Source organism: Drosophila arizonae, chromosome 4 (assembly GCF_054131065.1).
Source record: "Drosophila arizonae isolate 15081-1271.41 chromosome 4, UAZ_ARI_1.0, whole genome shotgun sequence".
NCBI lineage: Eukaryota > Metazoa > Arthropoda > Insecta > Diptera > Drosophilidae > Drosophila > Drosophila arizonae.
The window spans coordinates 14235001-14262171 of NC_142924.1; the positions used below are offsets into that span (position 1 = coordinate 14235001).

The 27171-nt window shown below is 40.1% G+C and overlaps 1 protein-coding gene across 21 annotated transcripts in view; it reads right to left on the reverse strand.

Annotated features, from left to right (window-relative positions):
- The window catches only part of shep (RNA binding motif single stranded interacting protein alan shepard), a 166484-nt gene that overhangs the window by 70106 nt on the left and 69207 nt on the right, over positions 1-27171 (reverse strand). For all 21 annotated transcript variants that reach the window (XM_089466536.1, XM_089466537.1, XM_089466538.1 and 18 more), the window contains one exon: positions 7037-7375. In XM_089466536.1, coding sequence (XP_089322662.1) covers positions 7037-7375 — 339 coding nt within the window. The remainder of the gene's footprint in view (positions 1-7036; positions 7376-27171) is intronic.

Consider the following 27171-nt stretch of genomic DNA (forward strand, 5'->3'; position numbering starts at 1 on the left):
TAAATGAAAACTTGGCATGTGAGTCAATTCGATATAGTCAATGTTTCCACACACATTGTAAAGTATAAATCCAAGCCGAACTTAATTCGTTCTCAATGGGTTATACTTATACAGTAGGCATATATGTATATACATATATCGATCAGCGAACATTCACAAGAGCAACTGAATTATATTCCATTACCGTGTAAATTACATCTCTTCTAGCTCGGGCAGAGCTCTCAGCTCTAGTCAGCCTAAGCATAAGCCATTGGATTTTGTCAAGAGAAGTCGACTTTTATAGCTGAGTGACATCTCAGTTGTGTGCGTGTGTTGGTAGATGCAAGATCACTCGAACTATGTTTTCTCTAAGTCAACAACTGAGAATGGTGCACCCAATATCGACTGTCTTTTGACTCCACCTGGACGTATGAATGATGTAGATCATTGCGGATTGCTTCCCCTGATATAGGGATATCAGAAGACCAAACATCTTGAGTATCAATATAATAATGCAAGCATAGAGAGAGAGAGAGAAAGAGAGAGCATGAAGGCAGCAAACACGCAGAGACAAACACAGCGAAATCGCTATGTTCATCCTTACAACTACAACTACAAATGCTGCCCTTACAAAAAATACTAGCTTAATACTCTATAATCCTCTAATAACTTAACAAATAGTTCATCATTTACTCCGACATATGTCTGAGCATCATTTGCTCCATTCACATATTAAATTGAATGCACACAACATCGTTTACTATCCGACTTAACAGAGCTAAGCTCCAATTCGACTAGACTTTCATTATGCATATTCACAAATTGATGCACTAAAATGTCCATCTATAGCCTACTCAAAGCCAACCCATTTGCAAATAGGAAAATTTGCAATTTGTGCTGAGCAATTTCAGCATGCAGATTGTGCTATTATTTATGATTCTTATTAACTCATCTCGCTTGCATAGAAAAGTATTTCCTTTGTCTCAAAAGCGAATCCTTGAAGATTTGTATTTGCTTTCATAATTCGCAATGGATGGGGGCAGGAGCAGGCGCACTGTGTGGCATTGTTGCACTGTCCACATTATGTTGCATTATCTGCAATACATTTGCATAACACTCATACGCCCCATGAGCATTAAGTCAGTCAGTAGAGACACTAAGGCAGCCGCCACAGATGCCCAAAGAGATAGAATGGGACAAGATATATAGATATATACATATATATACATATATATGAGCAAAATATGTAAATAATATTTCAACAATAATTGCTTTTCAAACTCAAGTGCAGCGCCAAGCATCCTTTCAGCTATCTCTCTCTCTCTCTCTCTTACTCGCTCTTTCTCAGTCACTTTCTTTCATTTCAACAGCATTTTCTTGGTAGCTGGAAACAAAAGGAAATGTCCAAGTGCTGCTGCTAAAAATAATTAAAATTTAAAACGGAATAAATGCACAAGAATAACATTTACATTTATATCCTTCTCCAAAGACTCGACTGCAGCTGCTCTGCTCTGCTCCTGTTCCTCTGCTGCTGCTCTGCTGCGGCTGCTCGTCGCTTTACAAATAAATTCAAATTCAACAAGTTGAGTTGGCTGCGTACTGATTCACTCGAGAGAATAGAAAACGTATTTAAAATTAAACTAATGCTTATAGTTATTGCAAAACTATGGCGAACTCAAATGCCAGTGCACATTGAATTGCAATGAGGCAACTTGTCTTCAATTGATGCTGAAATGTCAACTGAAATGTCATGACAGTTAGCAAGGAGTCCGACTCGGAAGTGAATGGCCAACAACGAGCGGGGGCCCCAAAGTGTTCCATTTTAACAACTTGAGGCAGATGCAAGGAATGATTGTCTGTCTGTCTGTCTGTCGGTCTGTCTGTCTGATGATTATCTTCAATATGTCCAGGCAACCGCAATTGAAAAGCAACTACGAGTGCATAATGCAGCCAAGCAGCCCGTTAGGCATGGCGCCTAGATAGGATTGGATAGCTGCCTAGCAATTGTTTTCGAGCAGGCAATTGGATTTGCGTTTTATTCACATGCTGATACGAGAGCAGCAAGCAGCGAGAAGCAAGCAGTGAGCAGCATCGTAATATTAATATTAGTCTTGGATAATGGCACAGAACTTGACTCCCAAAGTGGATGGCAGTGCGCAATGGGAGCTGCTGGCCAGCAAATGCAGTTGAATAAGCAAAATGTTAGATAAGGGAAATGCCATTCAAGCCGAACATGGCTAGAGTTAACTAGCAAGCGTTCGTTGTTCGCATTGCATGTTATTATTAGCTTTTGATACCGTTACGAGCCGAGTTGAGTCAACCAATTGAGGGCGTGGGAGTTACCTCTCAGTCTTCTGCAATCGCTGGCCACATTTTGACACGCTCCGGTATCATTTTGGTAGCTTTCAACTAAACTTAATTTAAGCTAATTAACAAGTAAGAGATGTAAGTAACATAAGTACATTATAATTATATTAATAATGCTGCTAAACTGAACTGAACGGACCTATCACAGCATCAGGGACTAAGTCGAGCAGCTTTTACCTCCAGCAACGGCAACAAAATGCAATCAACGCGTCCTTGACAAACAAATTTGCGAGGCACTTTTAAGCTCTTGGGGTGGCAGCGACAAAGTCGAGACGCGAGAAACGAGAGACGAGCAACGGGAGACGAAAGTTGAGAGTCAAGAGTCAAGAGAGAGAGAGAGAGAGCTCTTCAAGCAAAAGAAAAGCCAATTATAATTAAAACAAATTCCATTTCGCCTTATCAGCGTCCGAGTTATCAAGCGCGATAGCGGCCCAGGGGAGAACGCAGCACGAGAACCATTTTGCGTGGCTGTCGAGGGGCGTGAAATGTGGGCGTAGCGCGTCCTGGCTGCGCGAGGGCTGCGCACACAAAATATAATATATACATGTATATATACACTACGATGTATATGAAATGTACTTTTTTGTTGTTTCTAGCTGCCGCAGGGCTACATACTAACGACACTCAAATCAAATGCGATAATCTATGACCCGAGGGGGAGACACGACGCAAAAAGGCTGTCAGAAAAAAGGAACGACGAAAATCAGAAAAAGGAGCAAAAAACATACAGCAGAGAGAAAAAACCAAAAATAAGTAGCCGCACTTAATATTTATGAGTGGCATTCGCATGCAGCTTTAATGGACAAGTGGCTGGCAAATATTGTTAATGGCTTGGTGGTAAGGCCAACAGATACCCTATACTATTCTGCCACTATTTTAGACTATTATGTCTACTATTACTTAGCTCAATATATATTTCTATACTGTTGGCCAGTAAACTTTATTTAGCTACTACTTAATTATTGTTAACTGCTGCTCAATCTACTACTTTTTCTCTAATTGTGCTACTATTACTACTAATATTGTGTGCTCCTGAACTTTCTACTACTATTAGTCTATTACTACATTTTTATTGTCTATGTAATACTGCACTCTCAATCTCTTTTATATGTTACTTTACTACATTATTGTTATTTCTACTCCGTGCAATACTACTTTATTACTTTTAAATAGACTAGACAAACCAATTTATAATACCTTAATGCTTCGCTATGATTTGCTACCATACAACAATTATATACTACTTTACGACTACACAATTTTATACCTTTATATGACTATATCTACTACTATTTTACTACGTTACGTACTACCATAGTACTATTCAACAACTACTACTATTAAATTAACTACTATTCCATTATAATTAGTTTTTCTTCAATATCTATTGCTCTTCTTATTCAATATAACTGAATTTCTTATAAAATGTTAATTCTTTTTTAACTTTGTGCCATATTTTCAAGTATCCAACGTAAATTCCATTCGTAAATTCCATTCCAGCTAGGGTATATAAAAAGTGAGCAGCTAGCTAGAAAAAATTAAGGTAACGAGTAATGGAAAAATGAGTGACTCGCTAGGCCCAGGCGCTGTGAGACAGGTGGCAGTAGGTGGGGAGGGGGAAGTGGACGACGCCCACAAAAATACATTTCCTTGGATTATTTAACTACTATTGATGGCGGCGGCGTTGGCAAATGGCAGGACATTGAGAAGGACACAGGACAAAAGACGTGGCAATGTTGAAGCTCCATTGAATGAATGGCTGAGTGAAAGAGGCAAGCGAATGAAACAGAGAAACGAAACGGAAACGAAACGAAACGAAACGGATGGCGGAGCGCATAGCAAATAAAAATAAAACGCAAAGGTCGCCCGCGGCTCTACATTCAGGCAGGCAGGCAGGCGGGTGGGCGGGTGGTCGGTTGGTTGGGGGCGTGGCGACAACTCTCGAACCGCAGAGCCCACGAAAACCAATGCAAAGGCATCGACAATCGGCTAAAAAAATATAAAAGCAGAAGCGTTTCGCTTACCTGCGGGGCAGACCAAAATAAAATAAAGACGAAGACGAAGAAGAAGCAGCAGAAGGAGAAGAATCAGTAGCAGGGCTAAGGTATAAGGGTAGGCACGCTTCGGTTATTTATTTGCTCGTTTATTTTCAGCACTTTTCGGCGCATTTATTAGAAGTTGTTGCCCTAAGCATTGAACAAAATAATACCAACAACAACAACAACAACAACAATAAGCTGAGGTGATTGCTTTAAGCAAGGTGGAGGTGGGGGTGAGGGAGCTGGCGGAGGGACGGTTGGTCGTAGCGCAATGGCTGCTTAAGCAACGAAATGCTTAAGCAAGAAGAAAAATATGAAAGACAAAAAATATATATAAAAGGTTAGACACGCATGCCAAAAATAAAAGAAAGAAAATCCAGAGAAAGACAGAGTAAGAGTGAGAGAGAGGGAGGCAGAATATCGACAGCCAGCGCCTGGCAATTTGAACTCGCTGACATGTTGTCAACGTCAGGCGCTTCGTGGCGAATTGAAAATCATTTGTAAATCAAATTTGAAAATGCTGCCTGAAAGAGCAGATAAAAGGATGCATATAACGAGGTGGCATCGGAATAAGAACTTTGCGTAGCTGTGAGTAAAAGCCTGTCCCGAGAGATATATATATAGAAAGAGAGAGAGGGAGAGAGAGAGAGAGAGAGAGAGAGAGAGAGAGAGAGAGTGAGTGTGAGAGAGATTGGTGGCGAGTGGGTGTGGCTGGCTGGATCTGAATTTGTTGCTGTGGCAACGTGAAATTTGTCAAATTCAGCAAACATCATTCGTCATGACTTTGCTTCATGCGCTGATTCCGATTCAATTGGGTTTTCTAAATGGAGATAGAGAGAGATATCAAGCCATACCCTATTATCAACCCACCCACACCGCACCCCCGCCCCTCGCCCCACTGGCTGGGATTATTGGCAGCGAACTTGCGTGGGGTCTGACATTGGGGCTTTGTCAGGATAAGCAGTGGCTGCCTCTGCTCCTACTGCGAACGATGATGATGCGGTTCTGCTGGACTAGCTAGAAGAGTCAGGCAGACGGGCAGACAGACAGACGAGCAGAGAGACAGACGGAGCTTAGCTCTGGCTCTCGACTGTCATTCACGAACTTCTTAATTGTTTGTTATTAATGATGCCCTTGTTGTAGCTGTTGTTGTTGTTGTTGCTGTTGACTGTCAAATTGAAAATGACAAAAATGAATGGGCAGCGGCAAGTCAGTTAAGCTTTCCACTGACTTTGATGAATGCCGCCTGGCAACAGCCACAACCAAACTAATTGATTGCCCCTGCTACGCTCTGATTGCCCATAGCCGATCCCCCCCGTCACACTCCCTCTCCACTCTTCCCACAAAGACACAACTTACACAAATTGCAATCGCAGCAAATTAATATTAGCACTTTTCACGCCAATCACAGCATCAGTGTCCAGCGCTGAGAATCGCAGAGAGCGGCCTGGTGCGTGCTATAAATAAATTGACACTCGAACAATTTACAATAAATGGCAGCACTTGTCTTGCACTCATCTCACTCTCCCTCTCTCCCTCTCGCTCGTCCACAATCAATAAGCCAAAGCTCAAGCAACCCGAGCTGTGGCTCCTCTATTATCCGAGTTAATAGAGGTAGTTTTTTGAAGTGTAAAACGCTTGAGAACCATTTGGCTTTTTGATGGGCGCACATAAATTTGCGATTATGCGGTTCATTACATAACGAAGAGCACTCATCGATGTAAATGGGCTCACACACAGCCCACAGACATTCGACTTGCGAAACTCGGCTCGAAACTTGCCTCGCATTATATTTATGCTCTTTTGGCAAATATTTGTTTATGTGCGACTAGAAAGCCAGTTGACTTGGCCCAACTTTTCCAAGTGAAAATGTGGAAAATGTGCAATGAAATTGGGCGGAATATGTCAAATATTAACTTGAATAGTTAAGAGTTTGTAGGGGCTAGAAACATTTATGAAATTTATTAAGTAGGAGAATACTTGAAGTTTGCTTAAATTTAGAATGTGTAAGCGTATGTCAAAGGAGGCGCAGGGGTTGAGGAATACCAATTGGTGTTGGTTTTGGTTTAAGTCTTGCTCATGGTGTGGTCTTGGTCTTTGTTGGTCTTCATGGAGCTGTTGATCTTGGACTTAAAAACGTTTGCCTGGATCTTACTATAGGTTTTCATCTAGGTAAAGATCTGGGTCTAGGTCTTGGTCTTGGGCTTGGCCTTGTTCTTAGTGGGGCTGGGGCTTCTAGTTGGTCTTCATATAGGTATAGGTTTTGGTCTTAAACTGAAAAACATTTGCCTTGATCTTAGTCGAGGTCTTCATCTAGATCCACGTCTTGGTCTTGGTCTTGCTTTTCTTCATGGTCTTCATCTTTGTCTAGGTCTTTGTCTTGATATTATATATTAATAAAATATCAATCTTAAAAACCTTCAACTTAATTAAAATACTAAAAATCCGTTTCTAGCTGTAATTTCCATACCCAAAACCTTTACAAGGTTCATAAAGCATTATCCACTCTCTAAAATTGCTCACTTAAATAATTTAAAATCTCTCCACACAGATTGCTAACTATTTCATGTTCTACAACTAATTCGCATCAGCCACGCCCTCGCAGCTGATGCTGATGTGCTTATTGTTTTCCGTTATGCCCCGGTACTCACCGTGGTTGTGGCCGGTGTGGTGGCCGTATGCGGCGTATAGGCCGCATATGCCGGCTGGGGCAATGGGGCCGTATAGCGATAGGCCTGCTGGGCGACCGCAGCGGCGGCGGCGGCAGCAGCCGGTGCATAGCCCTGGGGTGTCCAGCTGGTGGCACCGCGATATGGTGCGCCCGCTGCTAGAGCGGCGCCAGCAGCAGCAGCAGCTGGGCTGGTCATGGCCGGTGGACGCTGTGGTATGGCGCCTTTGAGTGCGACGGCTGAGGCGGTCAACGGTGCGCCGGGAAAAGCGCTGCGCGGCGTTGGCGGTGCGGCTGCGACGCTAGCGGCACTGGACGAGCCCTGCAAACAGAAAAAACAACAAAAAACAAATGAGCAAAGGTGAAAATAGTGCAAAGAGAGATAGAGAGAGAGAGAGAGAGGATACGATTTAGTTGTGTGTGTGTGTATGTGTGACTGTTGCATGCATAAATAATGCTGCGCATGGATTTTGGTTAGGTTTTTGTTGTTGTCATAAATGGAAACCGCAGCACAGCACAGCTGCCTCTAACGGTTCGCAAAGCTTTGCTTACCGCTAGCAAAAACCGCCATGACATTCGCCATGACACACACACACACATACACACAGATGCAGGCTACAGGATTTTTGTTTTATTGAGTGCCAGTTGCGCTAGTTCGTCGCAAAAAAATAAATAAACAAATAAAAACAACAACAGCAAGAAGAAGCAGAGAGTAAACAACAAAGCGTTGGTCATAAATAAATTTTTGCGAAGCATTCAACGAGTGTGAAGGCAGATGCAACAGTCGCATGACAGTCTCTCTCGTGTGTGTGTGTGTGTATGTGTGTGATGTCCTTGTGCTGCCTCGTCGCGCTTCCTGTGCTCCAGTTTTGCATTGCAAATGCATTTGGCTCGCACAGAAGCTTTTGGGCCATTTGTTTTTTGTTGCCAGCCCGGCTATAAACACAAATAACTCGAGGTATTTCTCTCTATTTTGTTTTTATACCGTGAACCCATTTTTTGTTTTTTTTTTTAGCGTATCAACTGATATATTTGAATGCGCTGAACTGTGCATACAGTCGCCTGCCTCTTTGTTTTTTGCCATGCAGTTTACAAGGTGAATAATTTCGTGTTGTGAATTCGCATTTCTTGTTGCTGCCGCCGCCCGCAAGTTTTACTGTTCTTGTTGTTGTTGTTGTTGGGTTTGATTGCAACCACAGCTCACAAATTTGCTGCAGCCTGAAACAAAAACAAAAAGCGGAAACAACAAAACGCCATTTTGTTTGCTTGATTGGCTCAAACGGATGCGAGTCATTCGCATAGCTTGCAGCGCGCTACTTGCAACGTGCTACGTGCCCGTTGCATTGCGTGTTTCCTCAATTTTATATTTTCACAATTGCAAATGTTTGATTTTGGTTTTGCGTTTCCCAACGCTTCAGCATTTCCAGTTAATTTTCGTGTGCATGCGATTTGATTGCGGTTGCGCCGCTGTCGAAAAGCTGCCCCCAATGGGAACGCGCTTCCTCCCCCCCCCCCCCCCTCTCTCTCTCTCTCTCTCTGTCACTCTCCTTAATTTGGCAGCCAAATGACAGAGGTAATAGAAGAAAGAATGAAAGAAGTACAGCCACGCTTTCAATTTAAGTTGAGCTGCCATTTGTGGCAAGTTCTTGGCGCAAGTAAACATGCAACGCCAGGTTGCAACAAATCTAGGCAGCTAACTGCAGCAGCTGAGTGGGAGGCAATCAAGTCAGCTTTAGTCTAGCGATTGAAGGCTTGACAAATACAATTTAATAATTGGCTACAAATTACACGCACACACGAGCCGTGCTCAATCGGCTAACAAGGAGTTTTACCAACACACACAGACACATATACAGTAGAATCCGGCTATAACGATTTATAGCGTCCGCTATGGCGACGAAAATTGAGGTTCCCAGAGTAAAGTTATACGATTATAGCGTCTTCCGGGTATGACGACAATCCTTCGAGGCATCGTTATAACCGGATTTTACTGTAAATCTTAACCTGCATATATAAATATACAATTATTATTTACTTATTTTCTGCCTCACTTGCCTCTCCACATTCACCCTCCTCTGCGCTTCTCAATTATGGCCCAGCTCTCATTTAGCTTAGCCTTCAAATTTCATTTTCAAAATTTGCTTTCCCATAGATACCCATCAAATTTTCAGTTTCAACGATTTGTAGCACCTTGCCAAAAATCCCCCCCCGCACACAGGATATGCCTGCACGTACAAATACAGGCATGCATGTGTGTGTGTGCTTGTATATTTTCCTATAAAATAGCTGCCTAAGAAGTTTTACGGTTATGCGCATAGACCCAAACTTTCCAGAACTCCCATCAATTGCTTCAATTTTGGGCCATAAAAACGAACTGGCAAACATTTTAAGCGCACAAATGCAATAAATTTAAGGCGCTAAATTAGACACGTTTGCCACATTGTGGGCGTCGCCTTGTACACACACACACATAAACACACACACACACATAGTATGTATACTCTTACAATTGCTATCGCTCGTCTCACGACAGTCGCCGTCCCGCATCGTGGCGAAAATAATCATAAAGGTAATTATTTTATCGTTCGTTGAAATTCGCTTAATTTCGACGTTGGCTTGAAAAATAAAATAAAAGCGAACAGAAGCAGCAGCAGCAGCAGCAAAAAAAAAAAAACAAAAATGTAGTAGAAGTAGAAGAGGCCGACTAATGGAAAATATGAAGCTCCAGCGCCTAGTTGGGTACGGCTGCCTCCTGCCGGGGCAGCTGTGGCATTGCCGCAGATAGCACAGGACAGCCACGCGGGGGGCGTCAGGCGGCCAGAATGAGGACGTGATTAATTATCAAATTGGGAGCCATTATCGCGTGCACTTCGTGGAGGGTGTTATAAAGTTGCTGGCACACGAAAACACACACAAACACACACAGAGAAAAAAGGGACTCTAGCTGCCGTGGCATGCCTCGTTGCCCCGCTTGCCTCCTCTCGACTCGTTTCAGTTATATTATTGGTAATTTCGTCGCGTTTTGAACATTTTTGTTGACGCTTTTGTTCTATTCTATTAGATATTTTCGTTCGCCATTTTTATGCAAAGAGCGTTACGTGCCACGCCCACAAATGTGGCTGCCACTGCTGCTGTTGCTGCTGCCTATAGACAGCGCTCCATGTCATGCCTGTCCGTCTGTCCGCCTGTCTGCCTGTCTGGCAAAGGCAAACAGCGCCCCAGCCAAAATCAAGCGCAAAATATTAATGATAATAATTTATTACGAACTGACAGGTAGACAGGGGGGAGGCCCACAGCCCGGTGCGAGAGGGGCACAGTATGGAGGTGTCGCTGTCACGCCTTACTCATGGGCACTGATAAACGCTTTGTGATTAGCGCTGCCAATGCTCCAATTGTTGTTGTTGCCATTGTTTTTGTTGTTGTTGCTGCCGCCGCTCGACAGCCATTGTCATTTTTATTGTCATTTTGCAAATTTATGCGCAAATTCGAGTTTCGGGTTTCTTCCTCTCTCTCTATCTCTCTCTCTCTCCCGCGCTCTATCACGCTTTCTATATGACATTCTTCTTCTTCTCTTTTTTTTCTGCCGAGTACGTGCGCTTGGATAATTGCTAGCACAGGGTATGGCGTGTGTTTGCATAAGCCAAAAAGCCATTCAAGCCCGCATGAACATTACAAACAAAAACACATATACAAACATTTCAGCTAAAGCGCATGAGTTTAAAGCGTTTCAAAATTCTAGTTAATTTAAATGAATTTCACAGTGTTTTCTATAAATGAATTAGAAATTCAAAACAAGTAAGAAACAAGTAAGAAATCGAGACTGCTCGATTACGAAATCCCCAAACCCGTTCGAGGATCTGATATTTCAACAATTATTGCTCACACAAGAAACACACACACAGACACACATAGGCACGCACGCATGAGCCGCAGTTTGTGTATCAATTTCGATAACTCTTTCAATAAATATTTATCGATACGATGTTTACCAAAAATATATCGATATATTTCTCTGACACTGTGGGCCAACTCCTTTAGTGAATGTGGCAAAAGGTAGAGTGAAGGCTGCCTGACAAAAGCTGAATGCTACGAGACTTGATAGAAGGTGTATTAATAAAAGTTATTTATCGAGTATCGATAACTATTTTATTGTGGAAATATTGATCATATTTGCTCGCTAAATAGAAGGCATAGTCTTATGAATGACTATGAAACTGTGCATGTGCTAATGTCTTCCAGTGAATGTTAAAAAAACGAAACTTGAAGCTTGAGTTCAGACAGCTGCATGACAGAAGCTGAATGCTATGACACTTGATTAAGGTGCATCAATGCCAAAGACTGAAACGTTTGGAAATATTCATCATAATTGCTCGCTAAGTAAATGTAGCCTTATAATCATAAGACAATCGTCTCTGAAACTGTGGGCCAACTCCTTTAGTGAATGTGGCAAAAGGTAAAGTGAAGGTGAAGGTAGCTGGCTGACAAAAGCTGAATGCTACGAGACTCGATGGAAGGTGTATTAATAAAAGTTGTGGAAATATTGATCTATCGATCATAATTTGCACGTTCAACAAAAATTATAGCCCCATGAATGTCTCTGAAATTGTGGGCTTAACTCTCCTAATGAATGTGGCATAAACTAGTGAAGGCAGCTGGCTGACAAAAGCTGAATGCTACGAGACTCGATGGAAGGAACATCAATGTCAAAGACTGAAATATGAAGCTTGTGGAAAAATTGATCCTCATTGCTCACAAAATAGAAAACAAATCAAATGATTGACATAAATATAAATGCTCTTAGTTTAGGTCTTCTAGCGAATGTATGTCAGAAGTTAAATGCTACAGCATGACAGAAGCTGAATGATATATCACTCGATGGATGGTAGATGGTACATCTATGAAACTTTTGGAAATATTGATCATATTTGCTCGCTATATGTATGACTGACTATGAAACTGTGCTAATGTGCTAATGTCTTCCAGTGAATGCTACAAAAACGAAACTGGAAACTTGAGTTAAGACAGCTGCATGACAGAAGCTGAATGCTACGAGACTCGATATCGATAACTATTTATCGATATCGATAACTATTATCGATACCGATAACTATTTATCGATATCGATAACTATTCATCGATATCGATAACTATTTATCGATATCGATAACTATTTACTGCTATCGATACCTATAACTATTTACTGATGTCAATAGCTATTTATCGATTTTGATAACTATTTATTTTGGAAATATTGATCATATTTGCTCGCTAAGTAAATGATGTAGCCTTATAATCATAAGACAATCGTCTCTGAAACTGTGGGCCAACTCCTTTAGTGAATGTGGCAAAAGGTAAAGTGAAGGCAGCTGCCTGACAAAAGCTGAATGCTACGAGACTCGATGGGAGGTGTATTTATAAAAGTTGTGGAAATATTTGCACGTTCAGCAAAAATAATTGCCCCATGAATGTCTCTGAAACTGTGGGCTAACTCTCCTAATGAATATGGCAAAAACTAGTGAAGGCAGCTGCATGACAAAAGCTGAATGCTACGAGACTCATTGGAAGGAACATCAATGTCAAAGGCTTGTGGAAATATTGATCTATCGATCATAATTTGCACGTTCAACAAAAATTATAGCCCCATGAATGTCTCTGAAATAGTGAGCTTAACTCTCCTAATGAATGTGGCATAAACTAGTGAAGGCAGCTGGCTGACAAAAGCTGAATGCCACGAGACTCGATGGAAGGAACATCAATGTCAAAGACTGAAATATGAGCTTGTGGAAAAATTGATCCTCATTGCTCACGAAATGGAAAATAAATAAAAATGATTGACATAAATATAAATGCTCTTAGTTTAGGTCTTCTAACGAATGTATGTCAGAAGTTAAATGCTACTGCATGACAGAAGCTGACTGATATATCACTCGATGGATGGTACATCTATGAAACTTGTGGAAATATTGATCATGTTTGCTATTTTGTTCTATATGACATTCTTCTTCTTCTCTTTTTTTTCTGCCGAGTACGTGCGCTTGGATAATTGCTAGCACAGGGTATGGAGTGTGTTTGCATAAGCCAAAAAGCCATTCAAGCCCGCATGAACATTACAAACAAAAACACATATACAAACATTTCAGCTAAAGCGCATGAGTTTAAAGCGTTTCAAAATTCTAGTTAATTTAAATGAATTTCACAGTGTTTTCTATAAATGAATTAGAAATTCAAAACAAGTAAGAAACAAGTAAGAAATCGAGACTGCTCGATTACGAAATCCCCAAACCCGTTCGAGGATCTGATATTTCAACAATTATTGCTCACACAAGAAACACACACACAGACACACATAGGCACGCACGCATGTGCTGCAGTTTGTGTATCAATTTCGATAACTCTTTCAATAAATATTTATCGATACGATGTTTACCAAAAATATATCGATATATTTCTCTGACACTGTGGGCCAACTCCTTTAGTGAATGTGGCAAAAGGTAGAGTGAAGGCTGCCTGACAAAAGCTGAATGCTACGAGACTTGATAGAAGGTGTATTAATAAAAGTTATTTATCGAGTATCGATAACTATTTTATTGTGGAAATATTGATCATATTTGCTCGCTAAATAGAAGGCATAGTCTTATGAATGACTATGAAACTGTGCATGTGCTAATGTCTTCCAGTGAATGTTAAAAAAACGAAACTTGAAGCTTGAGTTCAGACAGCTGCATGACAGAAGCTGAATGCTATGACACTTGATTAAGGTGCATCAATGCCAAAGACTGAAACGTTTGGAAATATTCATCATAATTGCTCGCTAAGTAAATGTAGCCTTATAATCATAAGACAATCGTCTCTGAAACTGTGGGCCAACTCCTTTAGTGAATGTGGCAAAAGGTAAAGTGAAGGTGAAGCTGGCTGACAAAAGCTGAATGCTACGAGACTCGATGGAAGGTGTATTAATAAAAGTTGTGGAAATATTGATCTATCGATCATAATTTGCACGTTCAACAAAAATTATAGCCCCATGAATGTCTCTGAAATTGTGGGCATAACTCTCCTAATGAATATGGCAAAAACTAGTGAAGGCAGCTGCATGACAAAAGCTGAATGCTACGAGACTCATTGGAAGGAACATCAATGTCAAAGGCTTGTGGAAATATTGATCTATCGATCATAATTTGCACGTTCAACAAAAATTATAGCCCCATGAATGTCTCTGAAATAGTGAGCTTAACTCTCCTAATGAATGTGGCATAAACTAGTGAAGGCAGCTGGCTGACAAAAGCTGAATGCCACGAGACTCGATGGAAGGAACATCAATGTCAAAGACTGAAATATGAAGCTTGTGGAAAAATTGATCCTCATTGCTCACGAAATGGAAAATAAATAAAAATGATTGACATAAATATAAATGCTCTTAGTTTAGGTCTTCTAACGAATGTATGTCAGAAGTTAAATGCTACTGCAGACAGAAGCTGACTGATATATCACTCGATGGATGGTACATCTATGAAACTTGTGGAAATATTGATCATGTTTGCTCGCTAAATAGAAGGCATAGCCTTATGAATGACTATGAAACAACAGTGCTTTCTAGCTAATCTGCTAATGTCTTCCAGTGAATGTTACAAAAACGAAACTGGAAACTTGAGTTAAGACAGCTGCATGACAGAAGCTGAATGCTATGACACCTGACTAAGGTGCATCAATGCCAAACACTGAAACGTTTGGAAATATTCATCATAATTGCTCGCTAAGTAAATGACGTAGCCCTATGAAGTCTCTGAAACTGTGGGTCAACTCCTTTAGTGAATGTGGCAAAGGTAGAGTGAAGGCAGCTGACTGACAAAAGCTGAATGCTACGAGACTCGATGGAAGGTGTATTAATAAAAGTTGTGGTAATATTGATCATAATTTGCACGTTCAGCAAAAATCAGTCTCTGAGCTTGATCGTTCGATTCCGATAACTATTTATCTGTTTCGATAACTATTTATCGATAGTCGAAAATGATTCATCAAAAATCATAGTTCGATGTCTCTGAACTTGATCGCTCTATTCCGAAAACGATTTATCGATATTGATAGAAATTTATCGATATCTATAACATTTTATCGATATCGATAACTATTTATCGAAATCGATAGAAATTTATCGATATATATAACATTTTATCGATATCGATAACTATTATCGATATCGATAATTATTATCGATATCGATAATTATTATCGATATCGATAATTATTATCGATAACTATTATCGATATCGATAACTATTTATCGATATCGATAACTATTTATCGATATCGATAACATTTTATCGATATCGATAACTATTTATCGGTATCGATAACATGTTACTATTTATCGATTTTGATAACTATTTATTTTGGAAATATTGATCATAATTGCTCGCTAAATAGAAGGCATAGCCTTATGAATGACTATGAAACAGTGCTAATGTGCTAATGTCTTCTAGTGAATGTTAAAAAAACGAAACTTGAAGCTTGAGTTCAGAAATCTGCATGACAGAAGCTGAATGCTATGACACTTGATTAAGGTGCATCAATGCCAAAGACTGCAACGTTTGGAAATATTCATCATAATTGCTCGCTAAGTAAATGACGTAGCCTGATGAATGTCTCTGAAACGGTGGGCGAACTCCTTTGTGAATGTGGCAAAAGGTAGAGTGAAGGCAGCTGCCTGACAAAAGCTGAATGCTACGAGACTCGATGGGAGGTGTATTAATAAAAGTTGTGGAAATATTTGCACGTTCAGCAAAAATAATTGCCCCATGAATGCTCTGAAACTGTGGGCTAACTCTCCTAATGAATATGGCAAAAACTAGTGAAGGCAGCTGCCTGACAAAAGCTGATTGCTACGAGACTCGATGGAAGGAACATCAATGTCAAAGGCTGCGTAATATGAAACTTGTGAAAAAATTGATCATCATTGCTATCGAAATGGAAAACAAATAAAAATGATTGACATAAATATAAATGCTCTTAGTTTAGGTCTTCTAGCGAATGTATGTCAGAAGTTAAATGCTACTGCATGACAGAAGCTGAATGATATATCACTCGATGGATGGTACATCTATGAAACTTGTGGAAATGTTGATGGGACTTGATCGTTCGATTCCGACAACTATTTCGATCGATTTCGATAACTATTTATCGATTCCGATCAGTAAATGACGTAGGCGTAGTGAATGTGGCAAGGGTAGAGTGAACACAGCTGCCTGACAAAAGCTGAATGCTATGAGACTCGATGGAAGGTGTATTAATAAAAGTTGTGGAAATATTGATCCTGCTCGTTCAGCAAAAATCATAGCCCCATGAATGTCTCTAAAACTGTGGGCTAGCTCTCCTGATGAATGTGGCAAAAACTAGTGAAGGCAGCTGCTAATATATATTACAATTGAGATCTATATACAATACATCTCTGTCCATGCCTCTCCAGCGCTGTCTTTGCTAGCATATAAAATGCATTAGAAATATTTGGAAAGTTGCTATGAGCCCAGCCTAGACTAGCATCCGAGCTTAGGTCGGTCTTAGCTGTATCAAATTTTTATATAGAACTTAGCTGAGTACATATCACAGTTATATATAATATGTTTAGTACAACACTCTCAGCTCTCGTAACTCGCTGAACATCTTTCAGAGATTAAGGCTGAAAATCATTTCGTAATTACTTAAAGCAAAATGTGTTGAAAAGGAAAGCAAAAGCAGCGCTGCAAGCGATTCACTTGCCAATGCAAAGACCAAAATAAGAGCAGTGCTAAAGTAGAATGCATAATATTTGCATTTTGCCTAAGAAAAGTCTGCACACACACATACATCCCCACACACAGACACTCAGTCTCACACACACATTGGCAAGCTGTGTGACTCTTTGCATAATTCATATTTTCCAACCACTTATTGTTTAAACTAAATAAAGCAAAAACTTTTTCCATAATTAAAACCGACGGCAAAGCTGCAGCCAGTCGCCTGGGGAATGGATGTGGGGCTTGGGGGCTGGCTTGGGCTGGGCCTTGCATATGCCCAGCGGAAAAGGCGCAAAAGCAGAAACAAAAGAATTTTTCTTTTCAGGCGCAAAATTTTCCAGTTTTTTATTTTTCATTTGCCTAGCCCACAGCAAAATGCAGCGCGCACTGAGCGGGCATATTGACGTGCTTGCAATTTGTAGTAATAGTCGTACAGGGTATCTAGATGTCGGTCAGCTCCATTTGGGCATTGTTGCGGCGCTTTAGCCTTGCGTATTTAAATTCTATGCGGTAAATTAAATTTTGTATTGTGTTCGCATTGGGCATGAAAATGCGCTACATAATAATCGTAGGACGATGGAGGATGAGGACGAAGGTGGGGGCGTGGCATAGTCTAAAAATAGCAGCAACTGCAAAAATCGGCAAAACAAAAGCGCGACAGGAGGTGCGGCTATAAATGAAAATGAGCGAACAGGCATTAGAAAAAAAGCCGAGAGATTTTTTCCTTCACTTGCCTTTGTTGTGCTATGCAAATGCACGTGTGTGAGTCAGTGTGTGTGGATTGCATATATGCAACTTTTTCAGCCTATTTTGCATATTTTCTCCAACATTTTCCATAGACCTTTTCTGCCGTGCCCAACGGGCAGAAAGGGAAAGCAGCTTGTGTTTGCTTTTTTTTTTTGTTTTTTTGCAATTATTTTATTTCCATTTTCAGTTTGCACTACTTGTTGGTATTTTGTTGTTGTTTATGTATGAGTGTCCTAGTGTGTGCATCCACTCAGCTTAAATATGAATATGCATTTGAATACTATTTTGGATTTGTTAAATACTATATTGTATGACTGCCAAGACTTGTAGAGAGAAACCTTTCCTCTTTACCTCCCAGTTTATTGTCAACCAGAAAGCATATACTAAGTCAGCCAGATCCTAGTGCTCCTCCTTAATCCAATTGGCTGATGGCTTCATTAGCATAATTTGAGCTATTTGTTTTCCACGTAAAATAAACTCAGCGCATTATGTTATAACACATAATTCATTTCACAAAACTCAACTGAAAATGTGGCAATAAAATTGTGTTTTATGTGAAGGAAGCATTTGATATCTTAAATTTCCAACCGAACTAAAATGTCTATAAAAAGGGCTCAAATGTCTACGAATTTCCATTATGCAAAGATAAAAGAGCGGCACGGCGGTTGCCTCAGATTCCTGCCCTCTCTCTCTCTGTCTCACTCATTCTGTTTCTCTGCGCTGGGCAATTCATCTCAGTGCGTTTATTTTATGGCCACGTCTTAGACCGAGTGCCAAGTGAGGCATAAAAGTGGATGCCCACCCAAACCAGAGCCAGAGAATCAGAACCCCCATCACTATATAGTCCCTAAAACGTAACGAATCGTAGGCAGTCCTTGGCCACGCACACCTTAAAGGCAGCGAGGACAATCTGCGTGCGTCAACGACGCGTGCAAGTTTTATGTTTCCATCATAAACGATAATATATAACAGTACTGAGCACATTAAACAGAGCCGGAGCCACTGGCGAGGGACGCGGGGCATGGGGCGCGAGGCTGATAAAACTCATGCTGTGATACGCTACTGGAGACCTCAAAGAAGCCGGCTCGCACTCTCTGGCCTCTTTTTGCTTCAGCTGCATGCGAGCAGTGAGTGGCACGCCCACGTCTCTGCAATAATCAATTTAAAATTTTGCACGCCTTTGCCGTTGCGTTTGCCTTCGCCTTTGGCTGCTCCGCCTGACAGGAGGACATTCAACAAATTTTCATTAAATGTAACAGCTAAAAACAACAACGAGCGAAATCCAATAAAATGAACGAGTTGAAATGTCGCCGAGGCACAGGCTGAGGCCAGAGGCCGTGGGGGGCGTGGCTAAGCGTCAGTCGTTGTCGCTGTGATTTGAAGATATTTTTCTTTTTTGGCAACAGCAGCAGCAATAACAATTGCAGACGGTGTTGCCAAAGCAACACACACACACACACACACACACACACAAACACAAACAAACATAAAAAATGACATTTACGACAAAATTACATTTTCAAAAAGAAGCAAACGAATCGCTGTGCGAATCCTTGTTTCGGGCTTAACGTGGAAATTGAACTTTTGGGCAACGGGTTGCGTTCTAAGTCCTTAACACCCAGCAGTCGCAGTCGTCCGGGCGCAGCAGTCAAAACTTTGCTGTTAAAATCATTTTCCACTACGAGTGAGAGAGAGAGAGAGTGAGTGAGGGGAAAGAAGCGAAACAGCTGCTTGTTATTTATGTTCTGGACAGCGCGAAGGCGTGAAAGTAAGAAATCAGCTAAGAAAAACGCCAGGGCTGTAAAATAGATTAGGCGAATTGCTAATACGCTGTGAAAAGCAGAAATGAGTAAGTCTAAGAGTTGCTGGCGGCTGCTGAATTTAAGCTAATTTTTTATTCTAAGCAATGGCAAAGAGCTGTAGCTGAAAAAGAGACAAAAAGTTTGTTTAGGGGGAAGCCAGGCTGATATATTGCTAGATATTTTACAGCAATATAAGTTAGATTGGCATAAAGCAAAAGTCATAATTTCTTATTCTTGTTTTGTTTTGATCTCTGTAGTGCTTCAAGGAATGCAAAAGATGTGCCTAATGCTGAGGATTTCCTCGAAGAGAAGAAAATTGCGCCCAGCTGGGTAGAATTTTGTTACTAAGATCACAAAGGGTTTTTTTGGAGTGTCCAGTATGTCTTATTAAACAGACTATTAATAATAAAGAAAATTGATAGTCATATTTCAATCTAAAACAGTTCAGTTCTAAATATATACGCCACCATCTCTCCTATGCAGTCCATTAGCCTCGCTTTAGTCTCATTACCCTAGCATACTCTATGCAATTTTACATCTCCTTGAAATTTCTATATACATATATAAGCAGAATTGAAATAATTTTGCAAGTTTCTGTATTTTTGCTGGCCGGCTACTGTTATTTATGCCACGTATTTATTTTAGGCACAGCATAAAATTTCATTTCAGCGCTGCTGCAATTGCATTTCAGTTTGGTTTCATTTTTTTTTTCTATACTCTTTTTTTTTTGTGTTTGCCTTTTTGGCCATTGTGTTGCGGGCCAACTTTTTCGACTGTAGTTGAAAATTATTTTGTTAATAAATTCAAATGCAGCTGCTAAGTGCAGTTTTGGGAACGACGCGATGGGTCGGCAGCTGGCCAAAAGTGCACGACTCATTTAAGCCATCATTTAAGCCCGTTTCCTGCGCCAGTCACGTGCGCATCATAAATTCAACGCTCGACAAAAATTACAATTTTAGTTTTAATGAAAATTCTGCACTGCAATTGTAAATTTTCCCACCAATGCCACGCCTCGTCCAGCGCATTTATATTAACTGCACATTTTTATTGAATTTTTAATGCGCACGCTGTCTGTCCCTTTGTCTCCCTCTCTGTCTCTTTCTATCGCTCTACAGCCACATTTAGTTTACATTTACTTGCGCCCAGAAAAGTAGGCTATGAATTTTTATGATCACAATTAAATTCGCAAATGACTAAAAACATTATTGAGCATTATTTAATTATGCTCGCAGTTTCGAAATCTAATTAAAAACTCATTTAAGCTCGACTGCTGGAGGCGCTCACTTTTAAAGAAGCTTACAGAATTTCATTAGTACAGCCACAGCAGGTTCCTGTTGATTAGATGAGGCGAATTATTGTCTAGAATACGTCCATGACACAGATGATTTTTATGTTGTTAGCAAATGGGTTAAGGGCCGACCTTTTGTCGGTATAGAAATATGTAAATACATATATAAATATAAATTATTTATAAAATTAAAATAAGGAATTTTTTTATATAGTATATTTAATAAGATATGCAAAGTACTCCATGTTATAATTATTTGTTGATTTTAATCAGCTGAGTTAGCCGTTGCCCCCAAATGGGTAAAACTTTTTATACTTAGTATGATTCTAAAGAAATCCTACTATTGTAAATATGCATGCCTTCTCTTTTCCATAGTCAATGAGCTCAAATTAAGATTGATATATATAGATATTTACATAAATTGCATAGACTGGCTATTGATCATGATTTTTATTTTATTTATAAAGGTTTTGTTAAGACTAAAGCGCATTATATCTAGCTTAAGAAGACCCATTTGATATCCTGCTTACATAAGCCCAATCAGTATGTCAGCCTATATGCATAAACTGTTTTCAGCATACACCATTTCTATATAAATTTTAACCAATGCTGTCATACTCAAAGAGTGAGCAAAGCGACAGATGTATTTGTCTGCAGAAAAATCAGTGTAATGCTAGTTAATTCTTTTTGGTATATACAAAAAAATACAAAAAAAAGTCTTCTGGCGCTTATAAATGGCGCGTTTAACACTTGCGCTTAAAGGGTATGGCCAAGCAGAACATAAACCCAATTATACATCAAGGCACTGCAATTTTTACAGCTTCTCTTACTCTCTCTCTCTCTCTCCATCTCTCATCTGTCTGTTTGATTGGGCGTGTGTGCGTGTGTGCGTGCGCCTGTGGTCTCGTTGTGCGTGTTCATTCGTCAGCGCGAGCGACGCTTAAATTAAAATCTTTAAGCGGCTTTATGGTAACAAGGCGCCCATTTTGTTGGCCATGTAATCCATGCAAGGCAATAAATCTTTGTGCCCAAGCAAAACGGAAACCAGCTGCAGCTTTTCTTTAGCCATTCTCGTTCGGGTTTGTTTTTACTACGCTCCGCTCTACCCACACTCTTTATTCATTTCTTGTTTTCCTTTTTTCTTCTTCTTGTTTTTTTTTTGTTTTTTGTGTGTTTTGTTTCGCTGGTTTCTTTGTTCAACCGACTCAACGCTCAACGCTCAAGCCGCAAACGCTACATTTGCGTAGCGACTCCACTCGCATCTCCTACACTCGAGTCCAATGCCAAAACACAAAATTTAATTATAATTTCTTTGGTTTTGCTTTGCAATTGCGTGCTCCCTCTGCCTCTCCGGGTGCCTCTCTCTCTCTCTCTCTGTCTCTATTGTGTTGCTCTGTTATTATGGCAACTGTTGCTAGACAGTCTTTGACTAGGTGTCTGCATGAAGGCATGCATGTACTTATGCATTCCAGATTTATCAAGTTTGAACTCTAATTAACATTGTGTGTGTTTGTGTGTGTGGGTGTCTGGCCTGGTATTTATTTCTAAAATTCCAGCAGGTCTCTATCAATTGTTAAACATCCTCGACATGACACGCTTCAATTATTCTAGCCAACAATTTGTAAAGGGTCGCATTTATTTATTTTTTTTTTGGTTTTTGTTTTGTGAAATTCAATAGGAGCTGAACACGTTTTATTTTTGTATTTCGTCTGTTGAAATGCGAAACACGTTTAACGGCTCTTGTAGCCGAGGGCACGCAGTGTCTAAACAAATGTTTAGTCGTTAAATGTCAACAAATTCGTGTACAGGAAAACCTCAAGTCAACAACAACAGCTTCAACAGAAAGCATATCGGAATGCGAATGCGATACTGTTGCGATTACTGTTTAGATTATGATATGGCATCCGTTCGACTCATATTTCACAGCTGGCAAACGGAATTGGGCGCAGCTCTCATTGTCCTGGCATATTTGCCAGCCTTTGCCAAGCCACCTCAGTGCTCACGGTCTGCTTGAAAATAAGTAAAAGAGCTGAAGAAATTGTATTTCAATTGCGGACTTGAGGCTTAAAAAAAAAGAACCTTGTTGACGGCATCGTTAGCGTATAATTAAAAGCATAGACCCAGATTGAGAAGTGCGCCTAGCTGGCTTTTATTTGTGCCTCTTCTTTTGCTCCTGCTTCAGCATCAGCTCCTGCTGCTGCTGCTTCTGCTTCTGCTTCTCAGTTCGACTTGAGGCCATGAGGTTGGCTTGCGCTTCGTTTCATTTATTCAGAGTGTGGAGCCAGGCAAATGTTGTTTTAATTAAAAATAATCGAGTTTTGTGCGCAAATTGCAACAAAATGAGTTGACAAAAACTTTTTTGGCGCGTTGCATGCAAGGCTAACACATATACACGCACACGCACACGCACACATATATATTTGAGATAAGCTCAGCCGCCATTTTGTTCATTTTGTAAGACATGCGGCTGCTACGTGTGAATATCTGTGTTTGTGCATGTCTGCATGTGTGTCTGTGTGTGTGTGTGTTTGTGTAAAGCCAAACAAAATGAAAATGTCACTGCATATAAAGGCAGGAAAAGCGTACGTGACTCGCATTGCCGGAAATTAAGCGGTGTCCCAACACGTCCAATGCAGGGCGTGGCAGTTACAACAGGGTGCAGGGCAGGGCAGGGCAGGGCAGGGCAGACAGTGTGCAGAGTGCTCGGTGCTCCCTGCTTGGTGGCTGACTGCTGCCCGAGGCAACCGAAAGCAAGCAGACGACAATTGCAACCGCAAAAATGTCGCTTGTTTGTCAATAACAATGAAAATTCGTTGAAAATGGCAAAGATGCTGGGCGACAAATAAAATGTAGCATACTTTCGAGCACAATAAATTTAATATCCCGTTCAATAATGAAATTGATCAAATAAATATATGCAAAGTGATTAAAGTTCTGTTTTAAATGGATTTTAGTTAAAGTTTGTTTTTACTGTTGGCTCGTGTCAGCAACAGCAGAGGCAACTTTTTGGCCAGTTGTTGCTGTTGGCAATTAACCAACACGAACACGAACACGAACACACACACGCACATACACAGATAGCAATTGTTTGCGTCCACTCACGTATTGTCGCAAATCGTAGTCCTGGCTGTGCCCAAATTGATTGTAATTGCGTTGCTCAGCATTCGGGCGATGCAAATTGAAATGCAATCGCAGCAATGAGATGCGCTGTCGCAGTCGCTCTCGTATATAGTTGCTCATGCTGCTGCTGCTGCTGCTGCTGGTGTTGCTACTGTTGCTGCTGTAGCTGCCTTTGTTCATCATAATTTTGTTTTATTTTTGTAAACACACGCGTGGCAATGCGTTGGAGCGTCGAACGGATACTGACAAATGGCAGGGCATCGCATGTGCCCAACCGCCTGCTGTGCCATAGCTTTCCACCCAACTACAGACTCAGGTAAGCCGAGCCACAAGCGCAACAGACTAAACAAATGGTGCAGGTAAACAAGACACCGCCCAGGCAGCTGGCGGCATATGAAATGGGATACGGAATGGCTGCGTCAATTATGCATCAATTGAAACAAGTTAAGCTCAACACTTGGCGCCAGTTAATACAAGCGAACTTCAATGCGATACGAGGCAAACTACGATGGTTTATGTAGAAAATTCAATTGAGACGCCAGACAGGTAAATAACTAGTCGGAAAGGAAATAAGAGCGAAGCACAGCTATGGAATTTCGATTGATATTGATTGATATGCATAACAGCTGCAGGTGCCGGGAGAAGAATTTGAGGATATATATTTATATATATAATATTATATTGATACTATACAAAGTGAAACATAGTAGACGAATTTACAATAATATTAAAAAGTTAGCCTTTGTTATAGTTAGCTTTCTCTTATGAAATAAATTTTATTTATTTATTTTTTATTTTTAACTCTGAAATTATTAATAATTGTTTTACGAGCTATATATATATAATATATATATATATAATATTATATCAATATTATACAAAGTGAAACATAGTAGATGAATTTTGAATAATATTAAAAAGCTAACCTTTGTTATAGTTAACTTTTCCTTATGAAATAAATTGTATTTATTTATTTCTTCTTTGAAATTATTAATAATATTTATTGAAGTCATACGAGGTACTCCAGAAACCTCTTTGTGAGCTTATTGTTTACTTATCAAAATTAATCAACTAAAAGTTATTTCCTATATTCATTTCAAATTGTTCACATAATATTTTTTTTATTGTTCCCTCGTACTATTTTAATGAACACAACTGTATATATTTTGCATAATTCAAGTCTTGTTTACAGATATAATTATCGTTAACCTTTCGTTCAGGCAGTCTACTCTCATATATATGTAATCAAAATTCGAATCATGCCATTATATTCTAATTATGCCATTATATCAAAGTTCGTACCAAGTATTTATGCATAATATAATATATTACATAACGTTTCACAGTCCAGCAAACATTTATATATCTTAAATTATGCATGTGAAAGCTGAAGGCAATGGAACAGTCAAACTTATAAACCACTTAACAAACCATAATTCAGGCGTGCTGTCCCTTTGTTAATTTCTACATATTTACATATATTATACACGCACACGCTCACCCACACACACACACACACACACTCACACAATGGGCAGTCAGAAGTCCAAGTTAAATGCTCCAGGGATAAGCTGCTAAACTATTTGCTTGACTAGAATTGAAAAAGGTTTCAACTGAGTTAATAGAACATGGCTAAAAAGAAAGAAGATAAGTTGAGAACGGTTTTCGTTTTGCATATTATGCATATATATGTATATATATATATAAAAGTATTTTTGAATTGAAAACACATTTTATTCTTTGGCATACACTGTAATAAAATGTGGGCAATTATTTAGGCTTTTAACATGTCAGCCACGTGGCGCTAGCAACACAAATCGGAAACGGAAACAGACACGCATACACACACACAGCCGCACACACATGCACATATGGTCCATGTGTGTATATTTGGGTTATTCCACGAATTGAATTTTGATTTGGGTTGCCATTAAAGCGAATTGCCTAACCAAAATGAAAGACATATTTTTGCTTGAATGCCCCAAAAAGTTGACCGTGCCACATTCAAGCAACGTTAAACGCAACATGGCCAAGTGGGGGCGGGGACAGGGTTTGATTTTTACCAAATGTCAAATTGCAATGGAGGCTAACATTTGTCTGATTGGAAACTCAAGACTTTTAATGAGTTTGTGAGTGGGCAGGCAGATGGACAAACAGAACCAAATGGAAAAAAAGGTTTGAGGCTAGGGTTACAAAACTTTTCCTCTTTTTTTTTTTAGCTTAAGAAAACAGCGATGGGAACTGTGACTGTGACTAAAAGTGACTGTGAAAGAATGACAAAGAGTATGGGAAAGAGACCGAAACTGTGAATGAAAGAATGAGAATGGGAAGGAACTAAGACTGTGACTGCGACATAATGACTGTGACAACGGTGACTGCGACAGAATGACTGTGACTACTGTGAATACTGTGACTACTGTGACTACTGTGACTACTGTGATTACTGTGACTTTTGCAAATACTGTGACTATTGGGACTTTTGGGATTACTGTGACAACTGTGACTACTGTGACTACTTCGACTACTGTGATTACTGTGACTACTGTGATTACTGTGACTTTTGGGAATACTGTGACTATTGTGACTCTTGGGATTACTGTGACAACTGTGACTACTTTAACTACTGTGATATACTACTGTGAATGCTGTGACTACTGTGATATACTAATATAAAAACTGTGATTTCTATGAATTCTGTGACTTTTGAGAATACTGTGACTACTGTGCCTACTGTGACTACTGGAATTGCTACTGTAAATACTTAGCTAATGAATTACAGTTAGTTTATCATTCAATATCAATCATATTTTCTCACAGCAAAATACATATATATATATTTTTTTTATTTCTGCAGCGCATTATCAATTCGGCTTAATCGCCTTGTCCACCCACCCACACACTCACAGATATTTTATTTCTATTTTAGTCTAGCTAGACATCAATTATGCCAGCAGGCTCGCAGTCCCATTTCCAGTTGCTGTTTGATCAAGTCAATCAACGGTCTGATTGCTGAACTCGAACTAATTTGCTAAATTTAACAAAGCGCTGCCAACGTTCCACACAACCAGCAGCTATTTCTGAGTAGGTGTGTGTGTGTGTGTGTGCGTTGCCAATGGGACTGGGCCAAGTTAATTACAATAATGAAGCTAATTTCGTTGTGCGTTAAAAGGCAAAAAGGAAAACCACAAATTAGTGCAAAAATAACGAAGGACATTACACAGACTCAATGCGTTATAGAGTGCTGAAATGGGCGGAGCAGGTGGATGGTTGAGTGGTTGGGTGGCTGGGTGGTTGGGCTGGTTGCGCTGGTTGCGCTGGTTGGGGTGCTTGGGTCTGGCCAACTTATCTCAATCCAAGACGCATTTTTCAACGTTCTCTGCTTTTTGTCATAGCA